The sequence below is a fragment of the Oncorhynchus nerka genome, linkage group LG15 (assembly GCF_034236695.1).
Source record: "Oncorhynchus nerka isolate Pitt River linkage group LG15, Oner_Uvic_2.0, whole genome shotgun sequence".
Taxonomy (NCBI): Eukaryota; Metazoa; Chordata; class Actinopteri; order Salmoniformes; family Salmonidae; genus Oncorhynchus; species Oncorhynchus nerka.
The window spans coordinates 40,931,101-40,945,678 of record NC_088410.1 but is presented as its reverse complement, the minus strand read 5'-3'; the positions used below and the strand labels follow the sequence as shown (position 1 = coordinate 40,945,678).

At 41.2% G+C, this 14,578-nt stretch overlaps 1 protein-coding gene across 2 annotated transcripts; it reads left to right on the top strand.

The window, feature by feature from the left end:
- The first annotated feature begins 5,197 nt into the window (after positions 1 to 5,197).
- pgap4 (post-GPI attachment to proteins GalNAc transferase 4) lies at positions 5,198 to 9,691 on the top strand. Of its 2 annotated transcripts, none has more exons than XM_029682290.2 (2): positions 5,198 to 5,599; positions 6,786 to 9,691. In XM_029682290.2, the coding sequence occupies exon 2, from the start codon at positions 7,244 to 7,246 to the stop codon at positions 8,432 to 8,434; it is 1,191 nt and encodes a 396-aa protein (XP_029538150.1). In that variant the 5' UTR covers positions 5,198 to 5,599; positions 6,786 to 7,243; the 3' UTR covers positions 8,435 to 9,691. The 2 variants fall into 2 exon arrangements, with proteins under 2 accessions (XP_029538150.1, XP_029538151.1); XM_029682291.2 differs by lacking the exon at positions 5,198 to 5,599 and adding an exon at positions 5,898 to 6,304.
- The last annotated feature ends 4,887 nt before the right edge of the window (positions 9,692 to 14,578 follow it).

Here is a 14,578-nt window from a genome sequence, read left to right as displayed (position 1 = left end):
TACTAAAGTATATGCATTGCAACATGTTTATGAAACAATATCACAACATAACATTTACAAAACGACATCACTACTGACAGTGCATTTCAATATGCACATTTACATTAATGAGCCATTTGGGACAGGCAAAGTCAGCCCAATTCCCTTTGCTCGGGTCCTTATCCAGCATACCTGGAAGCTACAGAGATGGAAAGAGAGGAACAGAACAAACAAACAATGCGCTCATCCACAACATAGATAAGTATATAATAAATATTGCTTATCTTTTAAATATGAACACTGACAAGTGTGAAATGTATGTACTAAGACAGAAAAGTTCACTTGTTTGTCGACCCACATTGTTACCTTATCTGATAATGGAGCAGGGAGGAGTGATGAATGTGTGTGTGCGTTAAAGAACCAAATGCTGCCCGCGGCCAGTGACGGACTTCTACATCACAACCTTTCTCCCTTCCCTCTCTCTCTGACTCTACAGAGAGACTCTTGCATAGCCTTTGTTAATTAAACATAGAGATTCTGGGAACATCAAACAAGTGGGGGGAAAGGAACCATATTTCGGTAATAGAACCAGTTGAAAATATCCGTTGGTATTTAATGATTATGATGCCAGTTTGGTTGCCATCTGAGACATTATGACTGATGACAGAATGACATAAACTGTATCTGGGAACGTCTACACATTCTAGTTATCAGATTCACATGGAATTGTTGTGCAATTTAAATGTTTAAATATGAAACTATTTGTTAAAAGATTAAATGTAATTTTAGCTTCCAAATGAGAGATTTGGGTTTTCATAAGGTTAGAGCTCTGCTCAATCAGTGGCCCGCCCCTGTGAAGAGACATTAGTTATAAACTATGAAACACACCCTTCTCTCCCTCCACAAAATAAGCCCTTGACAAAAATGTAACCTCCTGTTCCTGCAGCCTCTGTGTTAAAAGGGCGAATAACTTGCTGTTCCGGGTACATTAGGGCAACGGTCCAATGTCAGAAGGATTTAGATATTAAGCTGTTCCGGGTACATTAGGGCGACGGTCCGATGTCAGAAGGAATCAGATAATAACTACAGAACTAAACCAACCTCAGCGTGAGCTTTGGTTGCGAATGGTATGAACTTTGAACTCTTATTCACTACAGAAGTGATACCTCCTAGCTGTTGAGTTAGCAGCAGCCACTGTAAACGTGGGCTAGGAAAGGACGGACGGCGTATCCAGTCTAACACACAACGACGATACTACAAGGTATCATCCATACCACCAGACACATTCTTCAGAGGACAGCAAGATCTCTGTTGGGCAACAAGGCCAGCATCTACGACCAACCTACCGAAGTGCAGCTCAGAGTAAATATTTATTGCATTTTCCTTTTCCAAATGGGCGGTAATTTAGAATGCATAAGATACTGTATTTACGATAGCATAGCTTCTCCCTTTGTTCCTCAGTCTTCCCGCTCTTTCACTCAAACCCAACCCCCTTTCCTTTGTGTAACCAGCAGTCATGTCGGCTCCGTCCACCAGGGACGTTTTCTGTATGACACAATTTGCATTCTGTTTATATGTAATTCTGTGTGATTAGTTAGGTATTTAGTAAATAAATAATTAAACAGAATTTTGTATTGCTGATTCAACTTGTTAGCCAGGGTTCGTGAAGATAACCAAGAATTTACAACTTTCAGATGAGACTGAAATAAGGTGACGATTAATATTGACTGCTAAAGATGTAAAATATTACTAGGTCTTTAAGAGTTTATTCGGAAGATAAGAGCTCTATAAACACTCTTTCGTGGTGCCCCGACTTTGTAGTTAATTACATTTACATGATCAGCTCAATCAGGTAATATTAATTACAGAGAAGGATTTTATAGAATAGCATGTCATATCACTTAATCCGGCATAGCCAAAGACACGACACCGGCAACTTTAAAAAAAAGTTGTATATCGGCTATGATATGAGGCTAGTAGCATAGCATCTCTCTCTATTGAATACAGGCGGTTGACATCAATAACCATCATCGAATATTCAAAATGAGTCATTTTTTTACATTTTTAAACACAAGGTGTGGTATATTGCCAATATACCATGGCTAAGGGCTGTTCTTTTGCACGACCCAATGCGGAGTGCCTGGATACAGCCCTTAGACGTGGTATATTTGCCATATACAACAAATCCCAGAGATGCCTTATTGCTATTATAAGCATTCAGAGCTCGAACCAAGCAGTTTATAAGAAGATTTATACAACGGGTGGGTCTAATCCTGAATGCTGATTGGTTAAAATCACATTCCAGACAGTGTCTATTCCACAAGTTGCCACCGGCTAAATCTATGACATTAAAATGCCTATTTACTCTGTTCCATCTGACTGCACAATCCACGGTCACATCAGCCCAGCCATGCAACTTATAAATTTGATCTCCACTATAAAAAGCATCTAGACATTATCTCACATTTCTTTTAGACTAACATTTCGTTTCCAACAGCTGAGATGTGTATAAACCTTGCTGTCTGTCTCTCCGACATTTTGCAACATTGTTTCAATTTTGAAATTCGATCTCCTGGTGTCCCATAGTAATGAACGTGTCAGGAGTGGGGAGGAGACAGACAGGCAGGCAACGTTTCTCAGCCAGTCGAAATCATGAATCAGCTGGCATCATTTTAATGGATAAATATATTTTTTAAATCCATTGAAAAAGGGTCAAACGAAACGCAGCTAATTTGCAGTCTTTCCAGCTTCCGTTTGAAGTGATTGTGTTACTGCAGCTGTTTTGTTGGCTAGCTCCTTTGAACAACAGTATCCTGACGAGTGAGCACATTTTCTGTCAGGCTAAATTGCACCTCATTAGCTCTTTGTTATGGATGTATCCAAATAAATCATACTAGAAAGCTACTTTGCTGTTATACCTGGCTTTTTTATGTGACTGTAAATTAGCCATAGTAAGAACGTTGCCATCCAGTATGGCAATGGAACATTTAGAACGAACGACTGGGTAGCGTCCATATATACAGAACAAAAAGACTAAACGACTGGGTCCCGTCTCTAGCAACCCTAGATTTGTGTCGGGACTATATCTTGTGGAAGGATGAAATAGTATGAATAAATGAATCCAAATAAATGCTAATTAAAATCTGTCAATCATTATTAGAACATGTTGGTAACCCATTGTATAAAAGTGATAATGCCCTCAAAGTCGGTGTTTGGAGGATATATTGGCATGGTTTGCAAGCCCTCGACTTCGTTTCGGGCCTAACAGCCCCACCCCCCTCAGAGAGAGAGAGAGAGCGAGACACAGCTGCGTGTGAGCTCTCACATTTTTCAACATGTTTTTTTTTTACAAAAGGATATATTTGGAGTTAGATAAACTTGGATTTTCAGCAGGGACACATGCAGGATGCAACCCTCCACAGCATGGCCTTTCGCTCGAGATCAAAACTCCAAACCTACAACACAATTTTGACCAAAAATAATTACAGCTACCAAGGCTTCATTTTCCAAGCTATATGGAGGTGCTCTAGCAAACAAACAGCAGAGACCTGAGGACACCATCCAACCTGCAACTGAGCTGCCAGGCTTGCAAGGACAGACCACATACAACTTAAATTAGCACTGAGGTGTGAAGTAAATGGTGTCGAGGCCCCTCGACACCATTTAGTCTTTGAAGCCCCCTCCTGCTGTTCAAAGACCATTCACTGGCATTTTCTACAAGAAATCTGCCTCCAGAAATAAAAGCTTTTCCCAAGTGGGTGTGACACCTACTCCCATTGCCTGCTGCATTGCTGCTTGGATTCCACCTGGTGATCTGTCTCCCCCTGCCTGGTACAGGTACCCCCACCACAATCCCCCCTCTCTCCCAAGCTTTTGCTCGCCTCCAGCACACATGCACTGTTGGGGCGAGTGACTCTGACCTTACAATGGCTAGCCCCAAGTCATTATATATTAAAAATTTTATTGTGCTTTTTGCTATTTGCCACATGACTCCTGCATGCTTTGTTAACTATGAACTTTCTTTACCCAACTGTGGGAGACTGTTTGTCCCAACACTCTGGACTCTGATTCTGTTGTTTACACTGACTTTTGGCCTCCCATCCTATTCTAACCACCTCTCGCCGGCTTTGTATTCATGTTACCTGATGAAATTGCTGTATAATATGATCTTGTTGCCATCTGATGCACATTCAGATGTCATATATCTGCACTGCAGAGCTCTCCCTGTCCTATACCATTGCCCATCTACTGTAACTGGCCCCAATTCTGACTTGTGCTCTGATATCTGTTTCACTGATTTCTGTTCTCGTAAAAGCCTGGGTTTTCTGCACGTTAACACTAGAAGCCTATTACGTAAAATTGATCAATTGAAAGTGTGGGTTCACAGCTCCAATCCAGATGTGTGGCACCCCCATAGAGACTGCCAGAGGACCGGACAGCATGCCCTCCGATTTGACACACTGGATAGGCGGGAGCTAGACAGCCCACCTTGCTGCTTTTTGCACAACGACTCCCATTGTTAGGGCGACGTGTATGGGGTCAATTTCACACCATATGTATTGAATTCAAAATAAATTGTGAATATGAAAAATAAAGTTGAGAATGTATATTATATTTTCGAGGATGGGTGAAATAATGGATGTTGAAATCAGAAACCAAACAATTGAAAGCAAAATGTATAGAATTGTAAACAAAAATAAGACATCAAAACCCCCAAACTTGTTAACAAATACTTTTAAAGCGAAAGCAAATCTCTATGACAAATGATTACAATGTTTTTTTAACGAATACAAAATGAATGCAAAACTAATGCCAAATGAATGCAAAACTTTCCCAGCAACCAATCCTATTGAAATACATTTAGCCTACGCTCTTGCCTGCATGTGCTACCTTTTGGTTACGCTACTAGTATTTTTGCTTCTATGTCTGTTTCTTTGCTTTCACTGCCAGTCTTTTCGATTGCGAGTTTTGGCATTATTATTCCGTGAAGGGCGGGATTTAGAGGGAGGCGTAGACAATGAGTCTCCATTGGTTCGCTAGTTTTTGGAGTGAGGGTTCGTTTTAGCCCAATCGATGAACATGATACAGGCTTTTTTCTATTTTATTTGACAAATTTGGGGATTTAGCCTTTGTCTTATTTTTGTTTACAGTTTGCTGTCAATTGTTTGGTTTTTGATTTCAACATCCATTATTTCACCCGTCCTCGAAAATATACTGTTAACATTCTTAACTTTATTTTTAATGTTCACGATTTGTTTTATTTTTAATTCAATACATATGGTACGGACAAGTAAAAGATTTTAAGCGCTCTGCGTTCTCCCCTCAACGTCTCCCAATCCAGACAGTATGCTCTCTGAAGCCTCGTTCGCAAAACCATATGCACTCCGTTACGTTACGCCGGATGTCATGCATTTCAATTGGGACATCCCCTTGCGGTTGAACGCTCCGTTGCGATACGAACAGCGCATATTTTGATATTTTTCAAACTTTTCCTCGTCTTCAGTCCAGAGTCCGTCGAAGAACAGGAAGTTACCAAACCACAGGAGATGGAAATATGTGGTTTTAGGAAATGGCTTTATGGGATAGCTAGCAACTTGTGAACAATTACCCATTCCTTAAAGTGAGTACTATTCTAATAGTATCGTTGAATAATACACAATACAATTATATTGTATGGCCTCCCATTTAAGTGTATTGTGATAATGACTGTATTTTAATTATAATTATTAGGGGGATCTTGCTAGCTACAATGTTATCTTCAACCTAGCCTTCCTTTAGCTAGCTGCTGGTAACCGTTAGCTGATCTGCAGTGCAAGCTATCTTGACTTTGTATAAAGGTAGAGAAACTTGTTGAGGGAAAAGTAATTAAACATGTTTTATAACCTCAAGCTATATATTTGTCCTGTTTCTTGAACGAAAAGGTCATATTTTGCAATATCCCAAAATAAATTCAATCTCTGACGAGAGACAGGCTCTCCTCCATTTTGCGACATTTACTAAGACCACACCAAAGACGTTTTAACTTACCCAAGATAGACCACATCCTGTCATTTCCAATGGAAACAAATGCATCCTAGTGGGCAGAGCCAAGTACAAGCTAGCGATATCTGTCTCATTGTTCAATCTGTGACTAGTTTTATTCAGTAGCCGGGCAAGACTCAGTGAAAACGACGTAAAGATATACGTTACGATGTAAACCGGGCATCAGGTGTTGTTGGAAGATCACCATTTAAAATACAGAACCTAAGTGCGCATTTTGAAACATAACACTTGATTCTAGCTACGGCAGCCATGTAGCAACTATGTTACCACATTGGAAGTTATGGTGAGACTGTTTATTTGTTGCTTCAACCATATATCTAACGCAGTATAGACTAAGGAAAATAGAAGTTTAATATTTTGCTGCTATTTTTTTCCTGGACAGCACAGTAGCTTATTTAGTAATGTAAATGGGCTTATGTTGATCATTCTATTCTCTGCATGTTGGCCCGATTATGCACAACGGTGTGCTGTAGCAATAGCCAGGTAACGTGGGGCACTAACTCGCTTGTTACCGATATAATCTTAAAATGTACAATCAAACGAATTTGTAATTCGTTGTAATTGTACTGGTTCACACACAGCGATAGGATGCCTAAAAACAACGGACTATATAAAGTCAGACATGACATTTAATTAAACAGTTCATGTTGCCGTACAGTAGTTGAAGCTTTGGGTACAGTCTACACCTGTCTATTCATGTTATTTGGGTGTGCCTCCCAATTTGAATAGCCTGAGCAAAATTAATAAAATTCTTTTTTTCATAGTTTCTCCTGGAACATGGAACCGTGGAATGCTGCAGGTAGCAGCAGTGTTTGTAGATGGTCTACAGTTGGAGACTTTTAATGGGCTTTTCCTTGGCCAGAGATACTTGGACAATATCAAACGTGGATATCTACTTTTGTACACATTTTGCTGGAGGATAAAAGCTATGAAAAGCAACCATATCAATGCTTTGCGTACAGAGCTTTTATTTTTGCTGTTCCAGTCTGGTTGCTTTGACATCAGTTTTCACTACACTAGTTCGCCTTTAGCCACCACAACTCTTTCACACAGCCAACCTGGAAATTAACAGTTGTACGAAGGCGTTGCCAAACCCTAACATTGCAAACAGCTCAGATTAAATATCCCCTTTTACATAAGGTTTGTTAAATCATTATTGAGACCTGAATCTTTTTTTCTACTTTTTTTTTTTTACTCAACACTACAATACTCATCTTTACCAATGCCTCGGTGGAAAGCTCTGGCGAGCCAGCATTTACGGTGGTCCAGCCCTGTTGCCCAAGGACTAGTTTTATGTATCATAACGTTTGGCATCATACTGCCGTTGTGCTGCCACAGGCTACTCTATTCCTACTACTACATTAAATCAATGTACTTGAATGACATGAGCGATCAGTTTCTAGCGGAGAGCTACGAGAGAGGGCAGGAGGCTTTGGAATTCTGGGAGGCATCACGGTCTACCACTGGGTCGGCTGGCTTTTCCAACATCGTCAAGGGATCCGAGCTGTTGATCACTGTGGTAACGGCCAGGCGAACGGAGGGCAAGGAATTTCACTACCTGCTTCAAGTGATGCAGCGGCTGGTTTCCCTCCTGAGAGGATGCGGCGAGGGGCGGCGTTGCGCTGAAGTGCTGGTGTGTGATGTGGAAAGCGGTCCCCTGGACAACGAGGATGCGGCGCTACTGGAGAGCCAGTTCTTGGTGGTGAGGAGGTCCCTGGAGGAGCAGTGGAAGAACCAGGCTCCCGGCAACACCTTTGAGAGGGAGAAGAGGGACTACGTCTACTGTCTGCGCAAAGGATGGGAGCTGGCAAGCCCCAAAAACTTGATGGTCCTTGAGGACGACGCATTACCCAGGGCGGACTTCTTTGCCGTGATCCAAGATTTACTCTCGCGGCGCTTCGCCCTCCACACCCTCTACGTCAAGCTCTACCACCCGGAGAGGCTGCAGCGCTACTGGAACCCCGAACCCTACCGCATCCTGGAATGGGTGGGACTTGGACTAGTTGGGGCTACCGCACTCCTCCTAATCCTTAGTCACGGTACACCTTTCTCTTTCTCCCTCTCCACCACCCACCTCCTCTTCCTCACTTTGTACATCATGGTCGCCGTAGAGCTGGCTGGTCGGCATTACCTACTCGAGGTACGGCGCTTCTCGCCGCAGCTCTACGCCGTGTCCCCGGCGACCGAGTGCTGCACACCTGCCATGCTGTTTCCGGGTAACTCATCCCTCAGGGCGGCGGAGTACCTGGATGGATCATTCTGCGTCAAGGGCAATGCTAAGGACATGGTTCTGTATCAGATGGCTCGGACTATAACCGGAGAGAGAGCGCACAGCATAGAGCCCAACCTGGTCTCCCACATCGGGGCTTTCTCCTCAGTCAGGGCCAACCCATCCAGGCCTAGACTTCTCTGAGGAACAACTGAAAAGAGATTTGAGGCTGTGTCCCAGATTGCACTGTATTCCCTATATAGTGCACTATTAGGGCCAATAGAGCTCTGGTCAAAAGTAATGCATGTAGGGAATAGGGTGGCATTTAATCAGGGTTGGAGACTATTCCATTTCAACTCGGGAAGTAAACTGAATTGAAATGGAATTTACTCCAATCCTTTGATAAATATGACTGAATATCACCATACAGGGTTACCTAACACTCCATAGGGATACATAGCACTGTGTTAGCATCCCTGACATATACCCAAATCCAACCAATGGTGCCTGTAATGATAGTCCTCGATGGATATTGAAGGTCTCTCTCCAGCCTACTGTAAAATTGTACCCATGTAAATTGATCTATTTAACCCATCTAGGCTAGATCTATTTCTCTTATGCAATATTTGGGTACACTCCACACACATTGGGTACACTTTGGAATACAGTATGTTCTATGTTGGCATAACCATGTACTTCATATCCCCTGAAGGTTCAAATGAGATGTATCATTTAAAATACCAAAACGTATTGCTGTAGTTATTGAACTAAGGCTAATGATAATCAAAGGATTAACTACTTTAATAGGTTGTTAAAATCTAATTTAACATTTACATTTAAGTCATTTAGCAGACGCTCTTATCCAGAGCGACTTACAAATTGGACCATTGGACAATGGCAATATTACTGGACTGTGACACTTTGAATGTCTGACACTTTGAATGTCTGAAAGAAAAACAATTAAATATATTAAGATATACTCTTTAAACCTTTGTGTTTATTTAGTGATTTGATGCTGTGTGCTTACATCATACATGCTGTACACTGAGTGTACAAAATGTTAGGAACAGGTGCTCTTTCCATGACATAGACTGACCAGGTTAATCCAGGTGAACGCTGCTGTGTTTTTCACGCTCCAGTTTCCCGTTTGAATCAGGAATGATTCACCATCCAAAGGACATCCAGCCAACTTGACTGTGGGAAGCATTGGAGTCAACATGGCCAGCATCCCTGTAGAACGCTTTCGACACCTTGTAGATTCCATTCCCTGATGAATTGAGGCTGTTAATGAGGGCAAAAGGGGGTGCAACTCAATATTATGGTGTTCCTACTGTTTTGTACACTCATGTTGACCTTAGACACTGTATAACTAGCATCCATGTGTGTTTTATCACTTTCTGTTTTTTGAATACTACACTGTAGACACTTAACACTTCTAATAAAATAATACATATCATGTAAGGTTTTTTTTGCCAATACTTAATTGATACATTTGAGTTTGGATGGAATGTTTAACTAATAGACCTATTTAGAAAACAAAACATGTTCTCCCACTTTTCGATGTGCCCCTATACCTATATATACAATGCACTGTGTATACATAATAGTTACATAGCCTCGACTCCGGAAGACTAATGCCCATTTCGTCAGAATGAAAATACAGCGTTGATCGGTATGTTATTGTGAGACTAAATAAACAGGGACAGTGTATGTACACATAGTTACTTTATATTAAAAATATGAACGCAGCAATTTAAAAGATTTTACTGTTACAGTTCATATAAGGAAGTAAGGATCTCGTCACAGTATCTCTGCATTCAAATTGCCATCAATAAAATGCAATTGTGTTTGTTGTCTATAGCTTATGCCTGCCCATACCATAAACCCACAGCCGCCATGGGGCACTCTGTTCGCAACGTTGACAGCAAACCGCTCACCCACGCTCACCCACACGACGCCATACCCATGGTCTGCAGGTGAGGACAGTTGGACGTACAGACAAATTCTCTAAAACGACATTGGAGGTGGCTTATGATAGAGAAATTAACATTCAATACCCTGAAAACAGCTCTGGTGGACATTCCTGCAGTCAGCATGCCAATTGCAAGCTCCCTCAACTTGAGACATCTGTGGCATTGTGTTGGGTGACATTTTAGAGTGGCCTTTTTAATGTTCCCAGCACAAGGTGCACTTGTAATGATCATGCTGTTTAATAAACTTTTTGATATGGCACACTTGTCAGGTGGATAGAATATCTTGGCAAAGGAGAAATGCTCACTAACAGTGATGTAAACACATTTGTGCACAACATTTAGAGAAACAAGCTTTCTGGGATCTTTCATTTCAACGCATGAAAGTGCACGCTGACAAGGTTGCTAGGTGTACAGTGTTTCCTCCGACACGTTGGTGCGGCTGGCTTCCGGGTTGGATGTGCATTGTGTCAAGAAGCAGTGCGGCATAGTGGGTTGTGTTACGGAGGACGCATGGCTCTCGACCTTCGCCTCTCCCGAGTCCGTACGGGAGTTGCAGAGATTAGACAAGACAGTAACTACTACCAATTGGATACTACAAAAGGGGGTAAAAAAATAATAATAATAAAAAGCCAGACTACGGTTTGGGGGCAAAGATCGTACTTTTTGAATAAATGTCCACTGGTCTGATGGAACAAAAATAGAACTGTTTGGCCATAATGACCATCGTTATATTTGGTGGAAAAAGGGGGAGGCTTGCATCCCGAAGAACACCATCCCAACTGTGAAGCACGGGGGTGGCAGCATCATGTTGTGGGGGTGCTTTGCTGCAGGAGGGATTGGTGCACTTCACAAAATAGATGGCTTCGTGAGGAAGGGAAATTATGTGGATATATTGAAGCAACATCTCAAGACATCAGTCAGGAAGTTGAAGCTTGGTTGCAAATGGGTCTTCCAAATGGACAATGACCCCAAGCATACTTCCAAAGTTGTGGCAAAATTGCTTAAGGACATCAAAGTCAAGTTATTGGAGTGGCCATCACAATGCACTGACCACAATCCTATAGAATATTTGTGGGCAGAACTGAAAAAGTGTGTGCGAGCAAGGAGGCCTACAAACCTGACTCAGTTACACCAGCTCTGTCAGGAGGAATGGGCCAAAATTCACCCAATTTATTGTTGGATGCTTGTGGAAGGCTACCCGAAACGTTTGACCCAAGTTAAACAATTTAAAGGCAATGCTACCAAATACTAATTGAGTGTATTCAAACTTCTGACCCACTGGGAATGTGAAGAAATAAATAAAACCTGGAATAAGTCTCTCTCTACTATTATTCTGACATTTCACATTCTTAAAATAAAGTGGTGATCCTAACTGACCTAAGACAGGGAATTTTGACTAGGATTAAATGTCAGGAATTGTGAAAAACTGAGTTTAAATGTATTTGGCTAAGGTGTATGTAAACTTCTGACTTCAACTGTATTTCTTTGAAGTTACTGGGTGTATTGATACATCATCCAAAGTGTAATTAATAACCACGCTCAAAGGGATATTCAATGTCTGCTTTTAATTATTTTTGACCCCTTCTGACCCTTTTTTGCAATGCAAAAACCTCCCTGTTTTTTGTGGTTGAATCTGTGTTTGAAATGTACTGCTCAACTGAGGGACCTTACAATTATTTGTATGTGTGGGGTACAGAGAGGAGGTAGTCATTACAAAATAATGTTCAACTCTATTGCACACAGTGAGTCCATGCAACTTATTATGTGACTTGTTAAGCAAATTGTTACTCCTGAACTTAGTGCCTTCAGAAAGTATTCATACCCCTTGACTTAATTCCACATTTTGTGTTACAGCCTGAATTCAAAATTGATTAAATATATTTTCTCACCCAACAACACACAATACCACATAATGACAAGTGAAAACATATTTTTATACATTTTAGCAAATTTATTGAAAATGAAGTACAAAAATACCTCATTTACACACCCCTGAGTCAATACTTTGTAGATGTAGAAGCACCTTGGATATGTCTATCAGTTTTGCACATCGGGATTTGGGGATTTTCTTTCTTTTTTCAAGCTCTCATAAGTTAGATGGGGAGCGGCGGTGAACCACAATCTTCAAATCTTTCTACAGATTTTCAATGGGATTCAAGTATGGGCTTTTGCTGAGTCACTCAAGGACATTCTTGTTCTGAAGCCATTCCAGTGTTGCTTGGGGTCATTGTCCTGTTGAAACGTAAATCTTCACCGCAGTCTAAGGTCGTTTGCACTCTGAAGCAGGTTCTCATCAAGGATTTGCCTGTATTTGGCTCCATTCATTGTTCCCTCTATCCTTATCAGACTCCCAGTCCCTGCCGCTGAAAAGCATCCCCACAACATGATGCTGCCACCACCATGCTTCACGGTAGGGGTGGTGTTAGACGGGTGATGAGCTGTGCCTGGTTTTCCCCAGACATACAGTAGCGCTTTACATTCAGGCCAAACAGTAAAATGTTTGTCTCATCAGACCACAGAATCTTTTCATGCCTTTTTGCAAACTCCAAGCGTGCGGTCATGTGCCTTTTTCACAGCAGTGACCATCTTGTGAAAACACATCTCCCATAAAGCCCAGATTGGTAAAGTGCTGTAGAGACTGTTGTCCTTCTGGCAGGTTCTCCCATCTCAGCCAAGGAAATCTGTAGTTCTCTCAGAGTGGTTCTTGGTCCCGTCCCAGACCAATGTCCTTCTTGCCCGGTTGCTCAGTTTGATTGGACGGCAAACTCTAGGCTGAGCCTGGTTAGTTCTATATTTTTTAGATTTCCTAATGATGGAGAACACTGTGCTTTTGGAAACTTTCAACACTCTAGAAATGTTTTTATACACTTCCCCAGATATACACTTTATTAAAATTCTATCTCTGCAACAGTTCCTTGGAGAATCATGGTATAGTTTCTGCTCTGACATGCACTGTCAACTGTGAGGTCTTATATAGACAGGTGGGTTTCTTTCTAAATCATGTCCAAACAATTGTAATTGGCCACAGGTGGACTCCAAGTTGCAGTGACATCAAGGATCATCAAAGGAAATTGGATACATCTGAGCTCAATTTGGAGTGTCATAGCAAAGGGGTGTGAATACTTACAGTATACAAATGAGATCTGTATTTAATTTGAAATACATTTGTAAAAATGTCTAAACATGTTAACTTTGTCATTATGGGGTATTGTGTGTAAATGGGTGACAAAAAAAACAAGTAATCCCTTTTGAATTTATGCTGTAAAACAACTAAATGTGGAATAAGTCAAGGGGTATGAATACTTTCAGAAGGCACTGTATTTACATTTACATTTACATTTAAGTCATTTAGCAGACGCTCTTATCCAGAGCGACTTACAAATTGGTGCGTTCACCTTATGATTTAGGCTTGCCATAACAGCAGGGTTGAATACTTATTGACTCAAGACATTTCAGCTTTAATATTAATTAGTAAACATTTCTAAAAACACAATTTCACTTTGACATTATGGGTTATTGTGTGTAAGCCAGTAACACAATCTCAATTTAATCCATTTTAAATTCAGGCTGTAACACAACAACATGTGGAAAAAGGCAAGGGGTGTGAATACTTTGTGGGTACTAATATGTGTGTGTATACATATACACACACACACACACACACAATGAACAAAAATATAAATGCTCATGTTTTATGGGCTGAAATAAAAGATCCCAGAAATTGTGTGATGTGTGTGTGGTGTCCAAGGCTATTTGCCAGCATCCTGGAGTCTCCTCTTCACTGTTGACGTTGAGACTGGTGTTTTGTGGGTACTATTTAATGAAGCTGCCAGTTGAGGACTTATGAGGCGTCTGTTTCTCAAACTAGACACTAATGTACTTGTCCTCTTGCTCAGTTGTGCACCGGGGCCTCCCACTCCTCTTTCTATTCTGGTTAGAGTCAGTTTGCGGTATTCTGTGAAGGGAGTAGTACACAGGGTTGTACGAGATCTTCAGTTTGACAATTTCTCACATGGAATAGCCTTAATTTCTCAGAACAAGAATAGACTGATGCGCTTAAGAAGAAAGTTTTGTTTCTGGCCATTTTGAGCCTAATTGAACCCACAAATCCTGATGCTCCAGATACTCAACTAGTATAAAGGACAGTTTTATTACTTTAGTCAGAACAACAGTTTTCAGCTGTGCTCACATAATTTAACGTAATTTTATCTGTGGCCAATTGACCTTCAGCCTTCTTGGAAGGGCATTTCTAATGTAACTATATATAGCAGGACACAAAGGGCTAGAATTTTCTATGCCTATCCTTACTAAGGACTTAGACTTCACGGTGACTTAGTGTCCCCATGAGTGACAGAACACTGAGCCAATCACGGTG

Excerpts from the sequence above, each read along its gene's own strand:
- pgap4 (XM_029682290.2), top strand. The coding sequence starts at position 7,244 with ATGCCTCGGTGGAAAGCTCTGGCGAGCCAGCATTTACGGTGGTCCAGC.